Source organism: Nycticebus coucang, chromosome 15, assembly GCF_027406575.1.
Source record: "Nycticebus coucang isolate mNycCou1 chromosome 15, mNycCou1.pri, whole genome shotgun sequence".
NCBI lineage: Eukaryota > Metazoa > Chordata > Mammalia > Primates > Lorisidae > Nycticebus > Nycticebus coucang.
This window is the reverse complement of record NC_069794.1, coordinates 40,950,479-40,975,782: the sequence shown is the minus strand read 5'-3', so window position 1 is coordinate 40,975,782 and position 25,304 is coordinate 40,950,479. Positions and strand designations below refer to the sequence as shown.

At 34.5% G+C, this 25,304-nt stretch overlaps 1 protein-coding gene across 1 annotated transcript in view; it reads right to left on the bottom strand.

Annotated features, from left to right (window-relative positions):
• Positions 1-25,304, bottom strand: part of KLHL1 (kelch like family member 1) — a 326,246-nt gene that overhangs the window by 143,319 nt on the left and 157,623 nt on the right. The window contains exon 5 of the mRNA XM_053563984.1: positions 10,731-10,943. Coding sequence (XP_053419959.1) covers positions 10,731-10,943 — 213 coding nt within the window. The remainder of the gene's footprint in view (positions 1-10,730; positions 10,944-25,304) is intronic.

Sequence of the window (25,304 nt, the reverse complement as noted above, 5' to 3'; positions counted from 1 at the left end):
CTTGAACACTGTACTGCACAGATATTTCTTCCATTAGATACCCTAGGTCATTACTCATAAGTTTGGGCTTCTGCAAGGCCCTGGGAAGGGCATGGATATAATACATCCAAGTTCTTTGCTACATTGTAACAATGTTGACCTCAACTCCAGTTCCTCATTAATTCCTCATTTCCATCTGAGACCTTGTCTGCCTGGACTTTATTGTCTGTATTTCTCAAAATGTTTTGGTTTCAGCCACTTAAACAATCTCTAAGACATTCCAAACTTTCCTTCATTTTCCAGTCTTCTTCTGAGCCTTCCAACATTGGTCTATTACACAGTTCCAGAGACACTTTCACATTTTCAGGTATCTATATAGCAGCACCTCACTTTTGGTATCTCACCTCATCAAATTTTTCCCTTTCTTCTGGATAACACCCATGAGCCTACAAATGTGCCTGATCTCACTTCCCAGTATGGCATTTATCAACTTATTGACCTTAAGCTCCAAACCTCATCCTTTTTGATTATTATATAAAAATGAATCTGGGCCCTTTATACATTTTTTTCTTTGCCAGAAGATACTATTTTGTCAGTAGAGGGTGAGGTAGGATTCAGAGATGCTCAATCAGAAATGGAAAAGGAGACATTACAACTGATAACAGAGAAATACAAAATATCTATGAATCTATGAATATCTCTTTGCCCACAAACAAGAAAATGTACAGCAAATGGGTAAATTGCTGGAAGTGTACAACCTCCCAGGCTTGAATCAGGAAGAAATAGAGATCCTAAAGAGATCACTAATGAATGGTGAGATTGAATCAGAAGCAAAATAGTCATTAAAAAAAAAAAAAAAGCTCTGGAATAGACACATAGCCAAATTTTACCAGACATACGAAGAGGAGCTGTTATCAATCCTAATAAACTGTTTCAAAAAATTAGGAAGGAAGGAATACTCTCTCTCATCTTACAAAGCCAGTTTCACCCTGATACTGAAGCCAAGTAAGGATACAACATAGAATGAGAACTATAGACCAATATTCCTTTTTTTTTTTTTTTTTTTTTGTGTTTTTTTTTTTTTTTTTGGCCGGGGCTGGGTTTGAACCTGCCACCTCTGGCATATGGGACTGGCGCCCTACTCACTGAGCCACAGGCGCCGCCCTAGACCAATATTCCTGATGAGCACAGTTGCAAAACTCCTCAACAAAATAGCAGCAAATAGAATCTAATAGCACACAAAAAATATAATTCACTGTATAAAAAGACTTACAACCATACAATCATCTCAAGTGATGCAGAAAAAGCATTCAATAAAATCCAGCATCCCATGATTAAAAACCCTCAACAAACAAGGCATTGAAAGAACACTTCTCAAAATAAGAGCCATATATGAAAACAACAACCAACATCATACCGAAAGGGAAAAGTTGAAAGCATTGTCCCTAAGAACTAAACAAGACAGGATGTTAACTTTTGCCACTTTTACTTATCATATTACAAGAAGTCTAGCTGATATAATAAGATGAGAAAAAAATAATCAAGAGCATCCAAATTGTAAAGGAGGAAGTCACATTATTTCTGTTTGCTGATGATATGATCTTACGCGAAGAAATCCATCAAGTCTCCTGCAAAAGGCTTCTAGAATTTATAAATGACTTTGGTAAAGTCTCTCATTATCATATCAACATGCACAGATCAGTTGCATTTCTGTACACCGTTTACAACTAAGTTGAGAACAAATTAAAGAACCCAAGCCCCCTTACAATAGCTACCAAAAAACAAACAAACAAACAAGAGCAAAAGGAAAAAAAAAAAAATAGAACCAAACGAGGTGAAAGATCCCTAAATGGAATAAAATACTGAGGATAGAAATCTTACATGACACAAATGGTGAGACATCCCATGGTCAGGAGATGCCAAAATTACCATAGTGCTGAAAGGAATCTACAGATTCATTGTAATTTCTATTAAATGTTAATGTCTTTTTTCACAGAGTTTGATTGAACAATCATAAATTTCATATGGAACCAAATGGAGACCAAATGTCCAAGAGAATCCTAAGTAAAAGATAACAAAACTAGATGCACCACATTACTCGATTTCAAATTATACTGCCAGGCTATAGTTACCAAAACATCATGGTACTAGTATAAATGCAGACAGATAGATCAATGGAATGGAATAGATAACTCAGAAATAAAGCCACAAACCTACCACCAAATGATCTCCAACAAAACAGACAAAAGCATATACTAGTAAAAGGAAAACCTATTTAATAAATAGTGCTGGAAAAATTGATAGCTATACACAGAAAAATTAAAATGGATACCTCTCTTTCAATACAAATATTAACTCAAGATGGCGTAAAGGCTTAAGTGTAGGGCCTGAAAATTCTAGAAGGAAACTCTAGGAAAACTCTTTTAGACATTATCCCAAGCACAGAATTTATGACTAAGACCCCAAAACAACCAAAACCCCAGATACAAAACCCCAAAATAATGTGATTTAAACTGAATAACTTATGCACAGCAAAAGAGGTAATCAACAGAGTAAATAGACAATCTATAAAATAGAAGATTATTTTTCTTAAATATGCATCTGATAAAAGTTAATACCCAAAATCTATGAGGAACTTAACTCAGCAAGAAAAAAGAAAAATTAAAAGGTTGATGGAATTTTTCAAAAGAATATATATAAATGAACAAAAATATATGAAAAAAATGTTCAACATCACTAATGGTCAGAGAAAGGCAAATTAAAACCACAATAAGATACTACCTTACTTCAGGCAAAGTGATCATTATTTAAACTGTCAATAAAACAATAGATGTTATAAATCTGGTCAAAAGAGAACACTTGTACACTGTTGGTAGAAATATAAATTAGTATTATGTAAACTCTAGGGAAAATAATATAGGAATTTCTCATAGAAATAAAAATACATTTACCATACAGTCTAGAAATCCTAAATAGTTATCTACCCAAAGAAAAATAAGTCAATTATGTAAAAAATATACTTTTACTTATATAAAGAATAATTCACAATTGCTTAGATACGGAATCAACCTGAGTGTCCACTACATATGAGTAGATAAAGAAAATGTGATATGTGTTTGTGTGTGTACACATTTTTATACATACTACTATATATATTTTTACACACACACACATATATATGTATATATACATATATATATGTGAAGGTCTAATAAATTTGTGAACTCATTCTAGAAAAAGTGCTGCATACCTCATTGCTGAATGTTACTAGTCACCTTTGAAGTACTGCCCTTGGCAAGTTATGCACTGCCTCCAGCACCTAGTCCACCCTTCAAAGCAATTCTGGAACTCTTTTTTTGGAATGACCATCATAGCTGATGTTGTAGCAGTTCTAGCAGTGAAGTCCACAAACTTGCCACCATGTGTTATGTAGGCAGCGCTGTACAAAGAACTCAGTAAGGTTTCACAACCTTGGTATATATCAGTGTCTCACAACTATATTTGCATCCACATGTGGCGGTGTCTTGCCAAGTGGGGTTCATTATTGTTGTAGCATGCTTTTGTGTGCATTGTGATGACAGTTCTGATTGTCACTCCAGAAAAAGAGTTCAGAAATTGCTTTGAAAGATGAATGAGGCACTGGCATCAGTGCATAGAGTCCCAGGCAGAGTACTTTGAAGGTTATCATAGTGGTGTTCATCAAGGAGGTATGTGGGTCTTTTTCTAGGATGAGTTCACAAACTTAATTATCACTATATATACGTATATGTATACACACACATACATACTATGAAATAACACTCAGGCATAAATAGAACATTTATAAATAGAACTTAAAAATCTCTTTTGGAACAGTGCAACTTGGATGGAAATAAAGGCCATTGTCCTAAGTGAAGTAATTCAGGAACAGAAAATCAAATGCTGTATGTTCTCACTTATAAGTAGGAGCTACATTATGGGTCTGCGTAGTCATATAAAGCAGAATAATCAACAGTGAAAACTCTAATGGTGGGAGGATGAAGAGGGTTGACATAAAATTAATTACCCCTATTAGGTACAGTGTACATTATTCGGTCACTGGGATACTATAAGCCCAGACCTCACAAAACTTCACTTGTATCCTCAAAATATTGGAATTAAAAAGATAGTAAAGTAGCTTGCTTAATTAATTCATGTTCTCAAATTCTACATTAAAGTCAACGTAAAGGTCTGAAGACTTAAATAGTTTTGGCTTTATTAAAAATGTTTCACAATTTTTCTTAGCCTTAAAAGTTACTATATGCTATATAACTCCAAGATTTGTTCGGTTTTGCTTTAACATGTTTGAAGCAATAAAACTTTGTTACTTGATTAAAATTATTCAATATAGAATAAAAGTTGATAAAATTTGTAATATACAGACATGCAATTGCAGTATAGGAATGCCTGTCTCATGAAAGATGAGATACAAAACACAGCCAGTAGGATCAGCCTTTGATTAAAGCAAAGATACTTAATATATTGTAGACAATAAAGGCTTTCAGATTATGCTACAACTTTATTACTATGCTAGCACTAAAAGAGAAATGTGGGTATGTGTAAGTTTGTATGTGTGAATCTCCTTACATATTTTTTGTAATATTAATACTCCAGTAAAATAAAATTTTTAAAAATATTTGCATGTTTAAAATGTGTAATTTGAACTGTGAATTCATAATGATTAAGTTATGATTCTACATGGCATTAAATATAAATCTATAAAATTTTAGGAAAATATGTTTTCTAAATATCTCTCCTTTAAATATATATTTTTCAATTTTGTTCAGAGAAAAGTGGTGCCATTTTGTTCATTTTTAACCCCGATAATATAGTTTAGTAGAGTAGACTACCTATATGATGATGGCCTGGTATAATCACTAAGTAATCAGACAGCAAGCAAATTAGAGGGGAAAAAAATGAAAAAATAACAATGACTGATAATGAATTGTGTTAAAGTATTTAGGATATTTTTCGCCTCACTTATTTGTAAGAGTAAAAGAGTTTTTTTCCCCCCTTTTGGAAAAGTATGATATATACCATACTAAACAGTGAGGATTTATGCAGACCAACTTGGAGAACTTATTAAGGAGTAGTCTGGGGAAAGCAAAAGCAAATAAATAAAACCTATAAATGAATTATGAATATAACCTAATCTGTATGTATTGTATTGTGATTACAAATGCTCTTTTGTACTGAATTACTATTTTCATTTTGTTTTTCATTGGGATTATTAGCTGTGTCTATAGTTTTTTAGGACAACAAGAGTCCTTATATCACTGACAGATGATTAATTGTAACTTTTCCAATGTAATAAAGATTGGAGAAATCACTTTTCCTTCTTACTTTTCTATTACTACCACAAATAATCTTTTGAAATAAATTTATTACCTCTTTGCATAGAAAGATCAATAATAGCAAAGTGAAGATGAGGTCTCTCACTAAAGTTAAATACTTGAGTGTCCTTGTTATTTTTTTTTGTTAGTTACCAGATTAATCCATATTCCTCCAAACATAGGCAATATTTCATTATTCAGTTGCAAACTCTTTTTTCTTTTGCTTTTATCTATAGAAAATAAAAGTATTCTTGCATGTGCATAAACACACCCACAATTCTGTTTCCCATAAGAATCAGTAGGTTCGATTGTTAAGAAATTATGAGAAATATTTCTCCCTGTCTTAAAAGACATAAACAATTTCAGTTTTTATATACAAAGCAAAGTTTATCTCTAACCTTCTAAATAATCTGTAGTGGTGATAAGACTGAATTTCCTTGAAAAACTTTTAACTCGGTAATATGTAAAATTGCATTCCATTATTTTTTAAGCAACATGTTTCATTTTCCATTCATTGAAAAAAAGCACACCAAAATTTTGATACTTATGTGTATTTATAAGATATATATTATATATAATATATATACAAAATATATCTAATTAAATTAGTTAAAATCAGTATAAATAGTTATGAAATGTATATAATGATGTTTATATAATAGAAAAATAATATTTTGTTGTATCTCAGAAAGAGAAAAAATAGAAAACTTAGTGAATCAGATTGGATAGTCTCTTTGAAAAATATATTCAGTCATTCTCTAAAATGAATGAAATTTTGATATTTTTCTAATACTCTTGAAATTGTTAAACCTCAGGGTATTCAAGAAAAATATGGAACTATTACATGAAATTCTATTTCCACTTATTTTAACAAATAATAGAATTTCTTCTGGAATGTAACTCAGTTATCTAGCTCTTTCATTTTGCTTTTTCCTCTGGTCTTTTCTACAGCAAAGTCAAATAACAGATATGTAGAAGATAAAATAGACATTGTCACTTCTGAGTCTTTTTATAACTTTTCTTCTTTTCCTAAGCTCTTTTTTTCTACCACTATTCTCATCGAAAATCCATATCTTCTATCAAAGTTTACTTCTGTATTATATTTTCTATATCAATTTACTATAACTTATTCATCACATAATAATAAAGATTGTCAGAAGAGATTTTCTCATGAGTATTTAAGAAATAATTACTTACTGGGCCAAGTAATAACAAATAGAGTGCTGATTGGGAGAAACGGCTGTACTCAAATATGCCCCCAAGTCAATTTGGTTGATTTCCTCATGAACATAAGAGAAGACATTATAAAATAAATATATTTTTGGCACTAAATTTTTTGATACATTTTCTTTGTTGATGCAGTCTCTGTCATTGTTTTCATTTTTACTCTTTCATACATTAGAATTTTTTCATACATTTAACAAATATAATCATGGAAACTCCTAGCTATAAAAGTACCTACAGGTTATATGGTTTAACTTTATCCTAGAGGCTCCTATTATACTTGAAATTCTTTCTTTATTTTTAGCTTAAACATCTTTTTAAATCTTCTTTTTTTTTACTTTTTCTACACTTGACTTGGTTAATATTTTGTTATATTTTAATTAACAATCTTGAAAGCAGCTTACATTGGGTGTTTCAATAATTATGTTTTCCCTTGCCTGAAACTGTTCATTTGCATCTGCAGGAATTACCTAAAAAAACACAATCCAAATTCTTAAGTATCCTTCAAAAATTAGTCTCAGTGCTAGCTTGCATTAGTAACGCCTTACCTCCCTAGAACAACATGAATTCTTCTAACTTTAAATATTGTTAGTATTTTAAAATGCAATATTTTTATTTATATATATTTAACAATATATAATTATATATTAAATGTAACATACATCACACATACATTAAAATTCTGTGTGTGTGTATGTATATTTATATTGAGAGGGAGAAAGAAGAAAAATTATTGACCGTTAAAATTATATAATTATTTTGATATCATTTAGAACTTTGAATTATGGTACTTTTAATATTTCTACTCTCATTTATGCTTAAATTTGCTGTGATATGTCCTCCAAATAATATCCCCTCCCACTAAAGCTGTTTTCTACTTTTTTCATTTTTTTTCTATTTTTCTCTCACTCATCTAATATATTGTGTTTGAATTTCCATATTTTCTACTGCTCTTGAGTCTTTTCATGTCCTATGGCAACACATACACACATGCACAGGCATGAACACACACTCATCTGACATGCATGTGTAAACACATACAATATATACGCACAAATCATTTACTGACTGGAAAAGATTTATATGTTAATCCCTGTAAGACTCCTGGGCAGACACCTTATATTAATGGTTCCAGGATGAAGAAAAATGTATTTCCTAATTATTTTAATTGTTTTTCATAAGGACCCTAAAATGTTTAGCAGCTTGAAAACTCCATATAAGGCTGTTAAATCCCAGATTCAGTTAAACTTTTCCTTGACTCTGCTTAGACATTGAGGCAAATACAAAGCCAAGTATAAATAAATGTTTAACTCATTTTACTTCACTGCAGGAAGAACCACATTAGTTTTGGTTACAACCGATGTAAAGTTTGTTCTCTAGAAATGAATAGGAAGATTCTCAATTTACTCATTTGTCAATGGGAATAAAAATCTCTACAACATATGGATATTATAGAAATTAAATGAAGGCCGGGCATGGTGGCTCACACCTGTAATCACAGCACTCTGGAGGGCTGAGGCCAGTGGATTGCCCTGAACTCACAGGTTTGAGACCAGCCTGAGCATGAGCAAGACCCCGTCTCTAAAAAAAAATAGCCAGGCATTGTGGCAGGTACCTGCAGTCCCAGCTACTTGGGATGCTGAGGCAAGAGAATCGCTTGAGCCCAAGACTTGGAGTTTACTGTGAGCTATGATATTACAGCACTCTATTAAGGGTGACAAAATGAGACTCTGTCTCAAAAAGAAAAAAATAAAAGAAATTAAATGAGATAAACATGATCAGTAACTAATTTCCTATTTTACCACTGTTCTTCCATCCCTTGTGTCTTCATAGGAACTTTCAAAATTCCTAGATTCAAGACATTTTTTATGATATTCTGGATTGGAGAGGAAACACGGAGATAACACTCATTAAGGTAGAATTATCTCTGGGTTTGTTCATATATGGCCAACTCAGATTAGAAGGAACACTGGATTTTCCACTAGCTCTGTGACTTTTAAAAAAATTGCTTACCAGGTGGCACCTGTGGCTCAGTAAGTAGGGCGCTGGCCTCATATATTGAGGGTGGCAGGTTTGAACCCTGCCCCAGCCAAACTGCAACAAAAAAAATAGCCAGGCGTTGTGGTGGGTGCCTGTAGTCCTAGCTACTTGCAAGCCTGAGGCAAGAGAATTGCCTAAGCCCAAGAGCTGGAGGTTGCTGTGAGCTGTGATGCCACAGCCCTTTACCAAGAGCGACAAAGTAAGACTCTGTGTCTAAAAAAAAAAAAAAAAAAAAATTTCTTACCTCTTTGAGCCTGTTCTTCACTTTGTACAATGTAATTAATAATCCTTTCCTTGCAGCTGTGTATTTATTAGAAATATTCTATCTAAAATTCTTATGTTGACACTCAATTTATTAGTTGTGGAAGTGATAGTCTCTCCTATACTAGAGATATTTTGTGAAAAGATATGTTTTGTTTTTTTTTCCTCCTGGGCATTTATTATCTGAAATATAAAGTTATGTGTGTAATATCCTCAATTTGAAAGATGAGGAATTGAGAATAGGTATATGTGCTGCATTTATGTCTACTGGACACTGTAATAAATGTTAACTTAAAAGTCTTTTTCTAGTTACTTGCACCAAAACATAAAAATATTTTGTGTGTTAATGTTAATACATATTGCTTCACTAACCAAGGTAAATCAGCTTAACTAAAAAGAAATAAATCCCATTGTAATGTTTAGCCTTAGGAAGAACTTAGCCATTAGGAAGTAGCTCTCTAGTCTGAGTAACAGTTTACATGACATGTACCGGCAGAAGTATCTCCCCATATCATACGACAGAAGAGTGAGGGCAGAGGCCATGAAGTGAAGATGCAACTGAGAAAAAGGAACTGTCACAGCATCTGTCAATGGCTAATAATCATTATCTAACAGTGAACATTGGCCATTTCTGCCTTGAGAGAAGATACCTTACCTCTAAAATTACTTGGCATCAGACACTAGGGTAGGAGATCTGAAAAATTCACTACTTGGCATCATGATTTATTCTTTACGCAGATACTAAAATGCATGTTTCCTTTTCTTTGTAAGAGACTGGTTTTACAATAAGCTCATTTAACACAAAATATTCATTAATTCTTTTCTTGCATTTTTACTCTTTCATTCATGTTATCAGGCAAATGAAGCACAATTTTTGCCTTATTGATGTTTCTTTTTTCTCTTTTTTGGTATGATAATACCACACATGACTATAAATCTCACTTTTGCACTTGCTATTAACACTTCATCCTTGCCTACCCCTTTTTCTTGGTGTCCCAGTTCTCTATCTTCCTAACATGTGGATCAGTAAAAACCTGATGAATGGTGTAGGCCTCTCATCTCCACCCCCCCCCCCACACACACACTAAATATATACACACACAATTACACATATCAATTTAGAGGCCAGGTCCACCTTCAACTTTATTTTTAAATATCCTGAGAAGACACAGACTCTAGATTACCAATGCTACAAATAGTTAATTTTGCAACACCACAGGCTAGTTTAAAGATAAAGACTCAGAATCAGGGAACTAGCTACTCTTCCTCTAACAAGCTGAGTGAACTGAGTGTTCTTAGCAAAGTTCCTGTGCGCTACTTAACTCATTAGAGAAAATGGTATAGTTGACTTACTTGGTGTCTAGAGTCTCCTTAGCTTCAACTATCAAAGATCCTATAATTTCAGTTGTTAAATACTGTTAACCTCATAACTCTTTAACATTCAGAAATACATTGGGCCTTAAAAATACCAAAGAAGACGTATCATCATCCAAGAATGACCTATTGTTACATCTTAGGATTTAGATAAATGTTACATAGAGAGTGTATTATGATTAGATGTTTTACTACATTATGTAACTGATTATCACAAAACTTTGGTGTGGCAGTATAGTTGCATTTTGTCAAGAAGGAAACTGAATATCAAAGAAATTAAGAGATATCATCATGATTGTGCAAGAGATCGTGAATCAGTAAGTGATGAAGATCCAAGATCTATCACCCATCATTTTCTACCATCTAACTTATCTTAAAACTACTATTTGATTAAAACGTTTAAAATTGGAATAAAGAATTAAAAATATGTTTTGAGATTTACATTTAATAAAGGATTTTTCCATAGGTCGTATCTATTAAAACAGCATCACACATAACTACCTGTGGTGGAAGCAGTGGTAATCTTATAAAGGCAAGAAGCATACTCAGGTCGTTGCATCTTCTCTGCATGTCATACTTCACCCACATCATCAAGGCATGAAAAATGGTCTCTTCATCAGGAACATTTACATCATCACTCGCCAGGAGTTTATGGAGCTCCTCGGCTGGAAGGAGTAAAAATTCTTGATTTCTGATAACTTCCATTATGTTTTCCTGCAGGGAAAAAACATCTTGGCATGAATTTTGCTTTACTTTTATTTAGCTAGTAAAGCATCTCAAAAAGAAATGAGAAAAGTAGTCAATAACCTTTGTTCTCATTATAAGATAATCCTTGAGACTCAATCCTTCAGAAACTAGAAGCTAAGATGAAAGCATTGTAATTGTAATTGAAATGTAAATGTATCCCAGACAGCACAGATCTTGTAATAACTGGAGGATTATAACGTTGAGCTTTTTTATGCAGGCAGAATACACAAAGTGATTAAACGTTCAAGTTTCAAGTACGCCAGGATGTACTATTTGGTGAATATGAAAAGAATAACTTCTCTCATTTTTGAAAATTTGGCTATACATATGTATCAGAAGATGGCAATAAAATTACATAGAGGAAAAGTAACATTATAAGATGCATCATTGCTTATTCAAAAGGCAAGAACAGGACTAATAGGCCATAGAAATCACTAAATCACACGCTCCACCCAACCTCTTGTTTTTTCTCATGCCTTCCTCTCTTCTTGACAATTTCTTTGCCTTCATTCAGTTTCCCATTTGTTTTCATGCAAACGGCCACTGTAACATCCTAATTACTCTTCCTGATGGTATTCTTGGTTTCTCAACAGCATCCTCTCTATATTGAAGCCAGAATAATGTTTCTAAAGGATAATAGTCTCACAGCGTTATTCTTAAGTTTTTCTTTTTGTTTTGTTTTGTTTAATGGTTTCTCCTTGTGCTCTGGTTCACATTTTTTTGTTTAAGCACACTGGTGTTCATAATCTTCTGGTTCTAATAATTCATTTTCTTTCCTTATTTGCATGTCAGTTTCCAAAAGTACTTCCTCCTCTTACACCCATGTGTTCTGGGACAACTCCAAGGAAGACATGACAAAGGCCACTCAGATCATACTTAAAAAGCTACAGTTGTGGTAGAAATAACCAGAAGGACACATATTCTAGGATAAAACCGGAAGTGGGGAGAGGCCAGGACTCTTCCAAAGACAGCATTGTGAACCAGATCAGTGCACTGCACAAGTGAGGATCACTCATCTGTAGGTTAGAGCAGATTCAAACTTGTTCCTGAGGAGCAATCTGATCCTCATTGTCAGTGTATCCTGGGAACTGAAGCGTCATTAGCTTTCACAAAAGGATGTTGACTTTTACTTTCTTTTGTAGCATTTGCCATATAATACCATTAATTTTATAGCAATGATGTAATTCATAAATAATATACCTTAATTACATTAATTAATATAACAGATTATCTTAAAGTTTTTTGCTTTTTTCTTTTTGTTGTTGTTGTTTTTGAAATTTTTGTTGTTGTTTTTGTTGTTCCCTGAGTTTCCTTTGGGCTTAATACAGCACTGTGTCAGTTACAGGTGTTCAATAACTATTTTCTGAATTAGCAAATTAAGTGTCCTAAGATTTAGAGCCACCAAGTTCCTCTCAAAAGCTATTGCAAGGTAAAGATGCTTTAGAGAAATCTTTGAAAGATCTTTGTCTTCTATTTTTCCAGTTACTGCAAAATCTATCCACTATGAAAGTGCTCACAGAATTGTACAACCAGGCTGACACTTTATAGTGAGAGAAATCATAAAAAAAGAAAAAAACAACTCTGTGAAACTCTTAGTAGTGTCTATCATAAAGATCTTGTTCAGGGACTATTTCATTATATTTTATAGTGTCCTCTTTATGATGACTCTTGGGACACATTTCTTTCGGGTTTTAGTAGTAGGAATAATTGCACTTTTCTTGAGTAAATTGGTTTGCCTTTATCACAGATGCTGTAAATTATGAAATTGATCAGATTCTATTTTTATTTTGCCTCTAGAAAACTTAGAGTCAAATTGAAATCTATCTGGTAGGAAGGCTATAGACTTTTATAGTTTGATTTCTTTCTCAGACAGCTCTGATAATAGTTTCACTTAGTATCTCTACAGCAGTTTTTCTTCTTTTTTTCCCCTTTTATCCATGCATCTAATTGAGAGCATTTCCCATAATGTTGTGCCTTTGTAAGTCATACTAAATCTTCTGTGAACCGGCAATGTCGTTTTTAAAAACTGCCAGAAATAAACTGGACGTTAAGAACTATTATCTGATATTACTGCATCTATCACATCTCCCTATTTATCATGTTGTTTATTATTGTTTTATTAACATACTTGGGAGTTCTGTAAAGCCTCCTTTGGACAGGAAAAAAAAAACAAAAAACTATGATTTTAGGGTCAACTTCCTTTTATATATTTTTTTCTATTGATTTTAGAATTTAAACTTTCTAAAAAGGATAGTGGGGAGAGTCACCTTTCCTGAGTTATCAAAGATTTATTGTAATAAATACATTAAAGTTGCTACACTGACATATTGCAGTCAAGATTCTGAACTTTCCAGGTTTTAAAACCAATATTGCTGGGCTTTTGATTATTTTCCTTGCCTGAATTTATAACCCTTAAGTCAAAGTTGCTGAATGAGTGAGCTCTTGAATTCCACCTTACAATTTCTAAGGGAATGGACACTCATCATGAGATCATCACATCTTGTTATTTTACAGATGAGAATACTGAGGTTCCAAGGAGCTATGTGCAGTCATACAGACAATCAAGACAAAGTTGGGATTAGAAATTCTGTTTCTCATCCTTAGGCCTATGTCACTTCCCATTATACTGCCTAGGCCATCTATCTATCCTTTGGTTAATTTCCTTCTGCTTCTCCTTTGTTTTAAGCCTAATGTCTTGCTTTGACCTATGCAATTTATATGCATCCTTATTCTCCCCTGGACCTTGTTTACAACTCTTGATATTCTGGGTTCTAATTGGCATGGTGATTCCAGGTGGCTTCATTTAGAGACTTAGCCAGGATTTAGATCCCAAACTTGCTACTCGCTGACTATGTAACATTAGGGAGTTAGATTTTCTGTATAAAAACAACATACATTTTAGAGCACTTTGATGAAAATTAACTGTGAAGACTACATAAAATGCTGAGACAAGTGCCTATCTCACAGCCAGCATTATGTAAGTGGAAGCCTGTACTGCTCTGCACCGGACCCTGTCTTCTACTTCACCTTCCTTCCTAGTTTGATTGTCTACATTCACATCACTTTATTCTCTATTTTTTTTTCTGATTATTCAGTCAAATTCAAACAACAAAATGTTATTGAATTCTTGGTCTCTGGCTAATGTGTACTTAATACTTGATATACAGAAATTAGAAAAAAAAAAGTTGTCCCAAGAATCTCAGTTTCTGGAGAGAAGGATAGTAAGATGCTGTAAGAGAAATACATGCATTTTATGAACAGAGGAAAAATGAATGACTTAATGGAGTTGAAGGGAAGTAAGAAGGGAAGTGGAATAATAAATATCAGGGAGGAGTTTGAGTTAGGAAATATCTACCTTTTTTTTCTCGTGGAAATAAAAATCCTCAAGATAAGGAAATGTTTACAATAGAATCATAATTCTAAAGAATATTGATATCATCTGGCCCAATTCTTATTGTTTAGCCACAAATATAAAATAGGAATTTCTACCAACTGACATCTCATATCGGAAACAATCTTTGAAACCACTTAATTTAGTTCAATCATATGTACCTCTGTTGCTCACTGCTCATCATTGATTATTTTCAGTCATGGGAAACCTATAATCCAATCATTGCTGAATGGCTTTGTCAGAAAATTGTCCTAATTTCAAAATAAAATCTTCTTTCTTGTAATTTTCTTACCACCTATGGAAAATCAATTACTATACCATCTATTACCTTTTCAAATCCTTGAAGATTAATATTTTTCTCCCTTATAGGATATCTTTTAAAGGGCAAAGCCTTGCCATTCTTTAATTTCTATAAAGGGCTCACTCTTCAAAACCAGAAAAGGATGCCAGAGTAGAAAATGTACTGTTAGCTGAATTTTTGCAAGAAATTATGTACTTGCATTTTTCTTAATTATTTCATTAATGGAAATGAATAAAACAAAATTGAATAGATATTTTCAGTAACTTTATATTGTTTATTTGCATGCTTTTTAATCATTCCTGAGGCCATTTTCCAAAAACAGAAGAAAAAACAAATATTAAGATATTGACCTATAAAATCTTCATTTCAATAATAATATATTTGTGTAATTCACAATATATAGTGACATATGTGAGTATATACTTTATTTTATGTATATATGTCACATCTCATTCCTGACACCACTTGTCAGGGCCCAGGATGGGTCAGGTCTCAGGCCGGCTTAACTAGCTTCTGAACGCGGACCGCTAAGTTACCTTGTTTAGGTCTGTTAGGTGCCTAAGAACTATCTACTTTAGCTGGAGAGAAAGAGAGAGAGTGTCTTAGAGAGAGGAAAGCAGTCTTAGAATAGATAGATGTTAGTCTTTAGCAGAGCTTGGTAATATACCGCAGAATGACGTCGCACTGGCGTTCTGCAGGCAGGAGAGGAGACAGTCCTAGTAAGCGAGTCCGTGATAGAATGCGCATGCTCCCGACTGCCTTCTCCTCCAGCCTAATATAAGGCTGATCTCGTGCCTCTCAACACCACAGGTGTAGAGACTGCCAATTCACCACTGCTCTCATCTCGCGAGCTCTCATGCTTGTTAGGAGAGCTAAATCCCTCTCCATGCCCTTTCCACCAAGGTGTTCCCTTATTGAGCTATACAGGTATTTCTTATAACTCCCACTCCTCCTAGCCATAGGCTATATGGGCTGCTACATATATAAAATATACTTGTTTAATATCATTCAGATGATACAACAAAGAAAAGCAGTATTAAGAGAACCATTAATGTAAACAAGTTTATCAATGTTTTCCTGTTTCTTATTCATTTTGTAACCACTGTTTGAAAAATTAACATAGAATAGAATTTTTTTAAGTATTTAAATTATGTATCAGTTTCTCTCTTTTTTTTCTTTTTCTTTTTTTTGACAGAGTCTTATTATGTTGCCCTCGGTAGAGTGCTGTGACATCACAGCTCACAGCAACCTTAAACTCTTGAGCTTAAGTGATTCTCTTGCCTCAGCCTCCCAAGTAGCTGGGACTACAGGTGCCTGCCACAACACCACCTGGCTTTTTTATTTTTATTATTTGGTTGTTTGGCAGGCCCGGGCTGGGTTTGAACCTGCCAGCTCCGGTGTAAGTGGCTGGCGCCCTAGCTATTGAGGCACCGAGCCCAGTTTCTCTTTTAATACTAGCAGCATATGGATAGGTAGTTATTAAGTACCACAGGTGTTTCATTATCATATACATATAACTTTTTCTTTGTTTCTCTTACCCATGGAAAAACTAATTAGATCCAGATACACTACACTAAAGTGAAGGGCTGATATTTTTCTCTGTTAATTATTTATCCTCCACAGTGGCTATCTAAGTGGTAAGAAGTATGTTTTTATGAAATATTAGAGTATTAGTTTCCATCCTTTATTTGATGTATAGTGCTGATTGGAAATCAAGCAAGTGGGAAGGGGAGAAGGAAATGGGTAAATTTACACCTAACAGGTACAATATATACTCTGTTTCCCCAAAAATAAGACATCCTCCGAAAATAAGACCTACTTACAGGAAAGATAAGACGTCCCCTGAAAATTAGACCTAGTGCATCTTTGGGAACACACCTTAAAATAAGACACTGTCTTATTTTTGGGGAAACAGGGTACTATATGGGAGATGGGCACACTTATAACTTTATTCAAACTGTACAAAAGAAATTTATGTAACCAGAATGTATAATGTTCAGAAATAAAAAATAAAAAGAAAAGCAAATGGCAGTAGCTAGAATGTTTAAGTAGAAAGTTGAAAATCTCTGTGCAGTCTTTATGAAAGCTGTATGTTCCTGCCAGCCTGGTATCATTGCCAATTAAATCATCAGATGATAGCATACTTATGCATTCAAATATATTTCTTTTTATTTCTGTAAAGTGTCTAGGCCACCTGATCACATAACTTTTTCTGGAATGATTTCCAATGCTTAATGAAAGCATATAAATACAGTCTTTCTAGAAAAATAAAATGTTAATGTATTTTGCATTAAATACTTTTAAAGAAGTATTAAATACTGCTTTGCTAGCTAGGACATCCAGAAGAAAATCGGCTGTAAGAGTTTACTTCGGTGTGTGAGAATGTATGTATATCTGGTCAGGTGGTGCTGATTCTATACTTATAGAAAATCGAAAAAAAAAAAAAACGTTATCCTTTATCATAAGAAAAAACAATTTTTTCAAGACCAAAAACTTTTATTATCAACTGATATTTATATGCTCGTTTTTCTTTATGCTTATATGCACAAATTATACTCCAGAAAAGATTTTTTTTTTTTGCTTGCATAATCAGAGATAGTTAGACAGTTGGGTCAAAAAGTATGTGCAGAAAATAAGGAAGATGTGAGTACCTAAGTTGCTTACATGATCACATTATTTTGCATTAAAAATAGCATTATCTTTACCACACAAAGAATATATATAATTTTGCAATCTTAGGATCCAAATGGTCTCTACAGAAGCATGTAAAATTGTAATTATAATTCCACATTCATTTATTGCTTCATAAAAGGAATTAGACTATTTCCCTTCTGGGCTGAATAATTTGCTAGTTGCTTCTAACCAACATTAAAAAATCATAGCACAATATATTCTTTCGTATTAAGCTATTGTAAAACTTTTCTTTTTTTTTTTTTTTTTTTTGTGGCTTTTGGCCGGGGCTAGGTTTGAACCTGCCACCTCCGGCATATGGGATGGGCGCCCTACTCCTTGAGCCACAGGCGATCTTAACAACAGAAATGATTATAATAATTGTCAAAGAAAATCAGGTGAAAATTAAAAGCCAGCTGTAAAATTTACCCTAAATAAATATTATATTTTTCTGATTATTTATTATAAAAGATAGTTTGTATATTAGTTTCTTATTGCTGCTATAATAAATCACCATCAATTTTGTGGCTTCTCAAAATACAAACTTATTATGCCCTAGTTCTATAGCTTAGAAGTCCAGGCAAAGTGTAGTTCAGGTGGTTTTCTACTTCAGGTTTCCCAGGGCCAAAATCAACTTAATTGGAATGGCTCTTTCATTTTTCGAATCTTTGGACATAATCTGCTGTCAAGGTCAATCAGGTTCTTGGTAGAATTTGATTCTATGTGTTACACATTCTGGTCCCCCAATCCTTGCTGGCTGTCATCTAGAGGCCATTCTCAGCTTTTCGATGCATCTTGCCTTGCTTGGCTTTTCTTCCTCCCTCCACTCTACACCCAGAATGCCAGGTTGAATCCTCAAACTTTGAATCTCGTTTACCTTCCTTTTTGCATCCTCTCTCTTCTTTTCTTTTTCTCCTACGTCTCTGAAGGACTCCCGTGGCTTCTCTTGCTTTTAAAGGCTACACCACTTCATTTGAATACTACTAAATAATCACACTATCTTAAAGTTGGTTGATAGGTCACCTTAAATTCTATCAGCAAAATGCCCTCATTGTAAATACGTTGATTAGTATTGGAATCTCCAGAGAACCTTGGCACATGGGAGAGAGATTCTTTCAAATGTTGCCTACCACAATGGGGCCTGCCTTTTGAGTTTATACATATTTTTGTATTTGTTATTCAAAAACTTAGAGCCTGAAGTTAACAAATGAAGAATAATACCAAGTTTCAGTCATCTAACCACAATTTATCATATGACTAAATACCTTAAGTTCTCTATCAGAGAATGTAAATATAAAGATGAAAAGGCTTGGCTCTTTCCTTCAATGAACTGAAAATTTTTGATCCTGAAGAAGGCAAAGTTTGTCACTTGATCAATAGACTACCAATATTACCTAGTCCATTAAGTCCCTCATTGATAATTCATTTATTTATAAGAAAATAATGATATATATTAAAAATTATTTATATAAACTTTTGACTTTCAGAGGAAAAACTGGTCCTTCTCTTTAGTTATCCACCTTGACCACCTAGCCAAACTAAATTAGTGAGTCCAAATAAAAATCCAATGGGGGGGTGAGGAGGAGGATGGGCAGAGGGAGGATAATTGGTGGAACCACACCTACGGTGCATCTTACAAGGGTACATGTGAAACTTACTAAATGTAGAATATAAATGTCTTAACACAATAACTAAGAAAATGCCACGAAGGCTATGTTAATCAGTGTGATGAAAATTTGTCAAATGGTCTATAAAACCAGTATATGGTGAAAAAAAAAAAAAAAGAAAAAAAAGAAAGAATGAACTAGTTGCAAGACACGATTGCAAGAGGGACTTTGCCTAACAAATACAATCAGTGTAACCTGCTTTCTGGTACTCTCAATGAATCCCCAACAATTAAAAAAAAAAAATCCAACAGAGGAGGGCAGTGCCTGTGGCTCAAAGGGGAGGGCACCAGCCCCATATCCGGAGGTGGTAGGTTGAAACCCAACCCTGGCCAAAAAACTGCAAAAAAAAAAAATTCAACAGAGGAACTGTAAAATCCCTGGAGAAGCAGTTCCCTGGCTGTCATTCATGTCTCCTGGCAATATGACCTAGAATTGTTGGATACTCAACCACTGGTTTGAATCAGACTGTGTTTTAAGTTAGTTATAAGGCAGTCCTTGGCACCAGTGGCATCCTACAATGCAGTGAGTAATGGAGACTCATGACTGTACTGCAGTGTGGGGCTTCCTCTAAGACTGCATTGTCCTGTAGCCTGAAGAAACCTTGAGACTTGATTAAGTTTGGTTTCATGAGACCTGAGATACTGCTGTTAAACTTAATGAGGTGCAGCAGGATCTCTTGGGCATGTTCTCTCTTGGGCAATGACCTCTTCCCCCAGAGAACCTTGTGTGGCTGAGGATTAGGGGAAAGGCAGCCTGTCAGAGAATGTGAATACCTGAGATTTTCACCTTCCTTGGCTGATGACTATTTGGGCCCTGACAGATTTGGTGCACTCATGATGAGTTAATTGCTACCAATGAAAATCTCTGGACTCTCCTTGTAGAGGATATAGTAGCCCTGCAAGCAACCTTGGTTGTCCTTTGGGTCTGCAAAGAGAGTGTAAGAATAGTAGATGAAATATTTAACCAGACTTAGACTTCTAGGTTTATCTGTGCCACTCGCCCTGGTTATGGAGTCCATTTAAACCCCTTCAAACAGTCAGGTCAATCAAACTGACATAATCCCAGTTGTAACTGACAGAATCTTCGGCATGGAAAAGGTAGTAAGGGAGAAATCAGCAAAAATTGACCCACAGAATGAGCAGCATGAGAATCATAAGTCTGTCCACTTTCCTGGGTGACTTAGGCAAGAACTTTTTCCAAAGAATCCCTTGGATGGGTTGCTCAATAACAGAGGTTCCAGAAAGGAGACTAATGTGCTCCTCACCAGAAAACTTGTGGTTCCAAGCTCGTAAGGTCTGCTTGTTAATGGCCCCTGCGACGGTCACCAGTGCTATCACTTGCTCCCTTCCCTGTGAATCTAAGGATCAATTGTAGAGCTCTGCCAACTTTTACTTGTAACCCATGCTTAGGTTTCAAAGCTAAAATTAAGGATTTGGCTGAAGGTGGTAGTCTCCCCAGGGGAGATCAGAGATCTTATGCCACGGTTAGAGTCTCGTGGAAAAATACGAAGAATTATACCCTTTGAGGCTTTGAACTATATGGACTATATGGTACACAAATGTCTTTGATACAGTTGGCACCATGATGGGAGGAATTCTCTCAGCTTTGAGATCTGAGGTCACCAACAATGGGACTCTTGCTCATGCCTGGCTATGATTGAGTCCTTTTGGACTCCTACAAAATTCAATGTTGTGATCGCCAGTATTGAATTTACTACTCATAAGAATGTATTGTCAAGGTGCACTTTTGCTCACCTTTGCTATTGAGCCCTGAAGGGAATAGCTGAAGTTAGGACTATCACAGGGTGGCATGTGGAATACTGTGAACCTAACCATCTAGCAGTGTTTACAGCTCTTGTTTTGCTAAAAAAAAAAAAAATCAGCTGCCCAGAATAGAAAAAGAAATAGCTACCTTTATTCAAAGTCATCTTTGAGACTATTTTTCTATTCAATGTTTTGTCTTCCTTATGCAAAAGGCCTAGAGACTCACCATTGTTTATACGTAGCTCAACATGGTAGTGAAGTTTTGGCACCAGAGGTATCATCCCAAGCTGAAGGAATTTGGAATGCAGCAAGTGACATCAAAATGCCAATCAGAATTACATGATTTATTTTTTTGTGGCTCACCAGCAAAAGATGCTTAGACTTGGACAGAAGAAATAAACATAAGGCGGACTCAGAATAATTGGTAGAAGAACTAACACATCCCCTCAGGTATGCAGCCATCTGCAGATGATTTTCCTAGGAATGGGGAGAAGATCACAGTTGCCAAGGGACACTGGAATAAGCTCATTGTTGAACAAATACTGTCTTCTCAATGCCCATTATCAGGAAATTATCAGAAAGGAGGAAAGGCATTTTATTCTACTGTAACAAAGGTAACAGTATACTTTCACGGAGCTCTTTGTTTTGCTCAGGGATATCATTCTTTCTCATAATATAGTCTACAAAAACTTTGATTGCCCCAATATCCTATGAAACATCACAGGAATTCACTTGATAAGTGATTTCACCCTGTTATTCAGTGTGTAGTAATTGCCCCATATTCTGGATTAACTACTAAAACACATCAAAGGTGAGGGATAAATTCTATAATGTTTCAAGAATATTCTGCATCTATAGGCAAGACTATAGCATGGTAGCCTTGCTAGCTAAAGAGAAAGTCATTGCCCTTCATACTTACAAACATCAAGAATGAAATACAATATTTATTGGAATTCTTTGAATTTAGAAAGGACTTGGGGAAATGGTTCAAGTCCCCTTATTGCATGAGCAAGCAGGTCCAGATTATTGGGCAATTGTGTAATATGTAATGCAAATTGTAAGTTCCAGTAGTATACATGGTGGATAAGAATGTTGGGGAAAAAGATTATCAAGTGTCAATAATAACATCTTGCTTTATATGTCCAAAAAAAACTACCCCTTGCACTAAGAAGTACATACTTTTTCCTCCCATTGACCATATGTCTCAAGTACGATAAATTTGTGAAAAATGAAAGAATCCTGTCCTAGATGAAAATGGATTTGGCCTGGTTTATTAGTTCTAACCATGATAATGATGAAAAGAAATCCTTCTTGTAGGCAAAGCTTTGAACATCTATTTTCAGACCACTTTGAATGAAGAGAGAGAGAGTGAAAGAGATCATCTAATTTATGAGCATACACATACATGCCTTCTGATCACTGGAAAATAGCTTTCCTGGCTGGTGAGAAGCTTGACAGGAACAACAGGGAAAAATCTGTGACAAGAAGGTCTGGGAAAATCTTATTCAAATATATTCACTAGACTGGTGATCACAAAGTGATGATATTTAATGCTCAGCAGATAGTATCCATCAGAGAGAAGGTTCTGCACACTCCACAATCATGCAGAGAAAACAATTTATACTATGCACATCAATCTTCTATCTTTATCTCATTATTTCTACAGTAAGTCTACAAACAGGTGACCATGGTTTAAAAAAATGGAAGCTATGAATGGACCTGAAAATGTAAGCTTTCTCTTACAAATGCTGATCTAACTAGTTCTTAATAAGGCACATTTCTTGAGAAAAATAAGCTAGCCATTTGGTGGAAAGAAGATTACATGAGTCTTTTTCTACCTAGGAGGAACAGACTTTCTTTCTCTCAAAAATAGATACATATTCTAGAAATGATCTTTCCTTCTTGGCCCTTAATACCATCCAATGTCCTGGAAGTTCCTGATCCATGGACATATTGGCCTAAAAAGATTCCCTTGGAAAAAGAGAACCTATTTTATAGTGAAATTAGCACAACATGGGGCTCATAAACATAGTACTTATTGGTCTTACCATATATTTCACAAAGCTCTAAATTAAACACCAGCTTTGAATATAGCACAATGAAGTTTAGGTCATGATCCTCCAAGATACAACATGAAAGCTTAGCCACTAGATATTTGATTTTGTGTCCACAATTGTTGGAATTTATGGCTTAGGGCTTATGGCTTCATATTAAATATGAATTTAATATTAGCCTTTTCCATCATTATTCTCATTAACCTACTTATGAATGTCTGTTTTATTACTCCACTACTTCAGGCTTTGTTGAGTAAAAGATCCAGATTCCCGGTATAAAGGCACTTCTGCCAATAGAGATAGTAAGGGTTTCACTAAACTAGAATCTGGAAATACAAACCGGCTTAACAGAGCAGGTTAGCCCAATATGGAATAGGTGGAAACATAATTTACAATGGGGCAAACATTGATCTCTGAGAAAAAGAACAAAATACATGGGCAAATAATCCCTTTCCTTGTCTTCCTTTAATGGACAGTTCTGTATCACAATTGTTCCACATGTCCTATTTAAAAGATATTTCTCCTATCAAACTAAGAGCTATGTATTGTTGCTAAACTCTGAACTGCTCAGAAACACCAAACCTTGTATTTTATTTCCTTTCTTATCGTGTTTTCCCTTTCCTCCTCAAATTTGCAGACCTGAGACAATTGCATATCCCAATAGATGCTTGGTCAACTTGCTTTGTCTTTAATTCTATTCTGGGGAAAACTGAAATGAAGTAATTAAATAGTAATGCACGTATTTCCATAAACACAAACACAAAACTCATGCAATATTTAAATTTACAGGACGCCACACGTGAAAATAGGTAGAATAGAACGTAGATAACATTTGTAGAGTATTACTTCTATGCAGAGACTTTCACATATTTTCATGCTTAATTATAAAAACAAAAAAATGGAAAAAATTACAGCAGAAAAAAGTCCAAACTGTCAATAATAATATAGATGAATAGTATTTATTTTACTGGGTAAGTACTTTAAACTATTTCCTCTTTACATTTAACATACTTTTTTGAGATGGACTTAACATTACCAGGGACTACAGAAAGTGAATATATTTTCAAGAGTTGAGTGATAAATTAAATCTAATAATGAAGAAAGAGTTGAAGACCAAAGGACAGAAATGTGTATTGTATCCTTGGGTGATAATGGTGGTCAGGGGTAGACAGATGACATTTTTTGGCAAAAGTAAACAAAAGTAGACTTGTGGAATCAGGACAAATGACTTTGAACGCCAACCTAAATTTTGATGCAAGTGTTTAGGAGAGAGTTAACATCTACTAAAGCATTGTGAGTATTTTTTAAGACTCATTTTTTTTTTTTTCCCAACATCTCTGCTCTTCTCCTAAAGTAGAGGTTATAATCTACAGGCCAAATCTGCCTTTTTCTTTTTTTTTATTGTTTGGGATTCATTGAGGGTACTAAGAATTGATTGTGGTTGTTAGGTAAAGTCCCTCTTATTGTGTCCCATCCCCAAGAAGGGTGCCATACACTGTGACCCCCCCACCCTTCCCTCCTCCCCTCTCCCTCATTGCCTTCCCCACCCCTTGTATTATATCATCTACTGCTTTCTTATTAGAATTGAGTACACTGGATTCTTACTTCTCCATTCTTGTGATGCTTTACTAAGAAAAATGTGTTAGTGGTAAATGCAAAAGATGTAACATTTCCATCTTTTTTAATGGCTGAGTAGTATTCCATGGTATACATATAAAGAGTAAATGATCCCATCTACCTTTGGGCTATGAGATATAAATAGAACCTTCTCTGACAAAGACACATGAATGGCTAACAGACATTTGAAAAAATGCTCAATCAAAACCACTCTGAGATATTGCCTAACCCCACTGAGAATAGCCCACATCACCAAGTCTCAAAGCTGCAGATACTGGCACAGATGTGGAGAGAAAGATACACTTTTACGCTGCTGGTGGGACTTCAAACTAATACAACCATTTTTGAAGGAAATATGGAGAATCTTCAAAGAACTCAAATTAGACATCCCATTTGATTTTGTAATCCCATTACTAGGCATCTACCCAGAAGAAAAAAATATATATCATTTTATCATAAGGATACTTGCACTAGGCTGTTTATCACACCTCAATTTACAATTTCCAAAATGTGGAAACAACCTAAATGCCCATCAACTCAGTGAATTGATTCATTGCTTTTGAATTGATAAGGCACAATGTATTGGAAATATTTAGCAGGAGCCAGGAATGTAAGTTTATGAAAAGATAGATATTGGAAAGATATAATCTGGATATAATAGGTAACATTTTGAAGTCCTTTTACATTTGTCTTACATGGGTTGATCTAGAAAAGAGGAAGAAATTGATATATCTGAGAGATGGGATGGGGGGACAAATGGACATTTGCCTGCCCATCTCTTGGATATAAAATCCAGAAAGTTCATGGAGAACAAAAACTGAAAAAATACCATAGTTTTGCCATTAGTAACTAAAAGAACATTTTA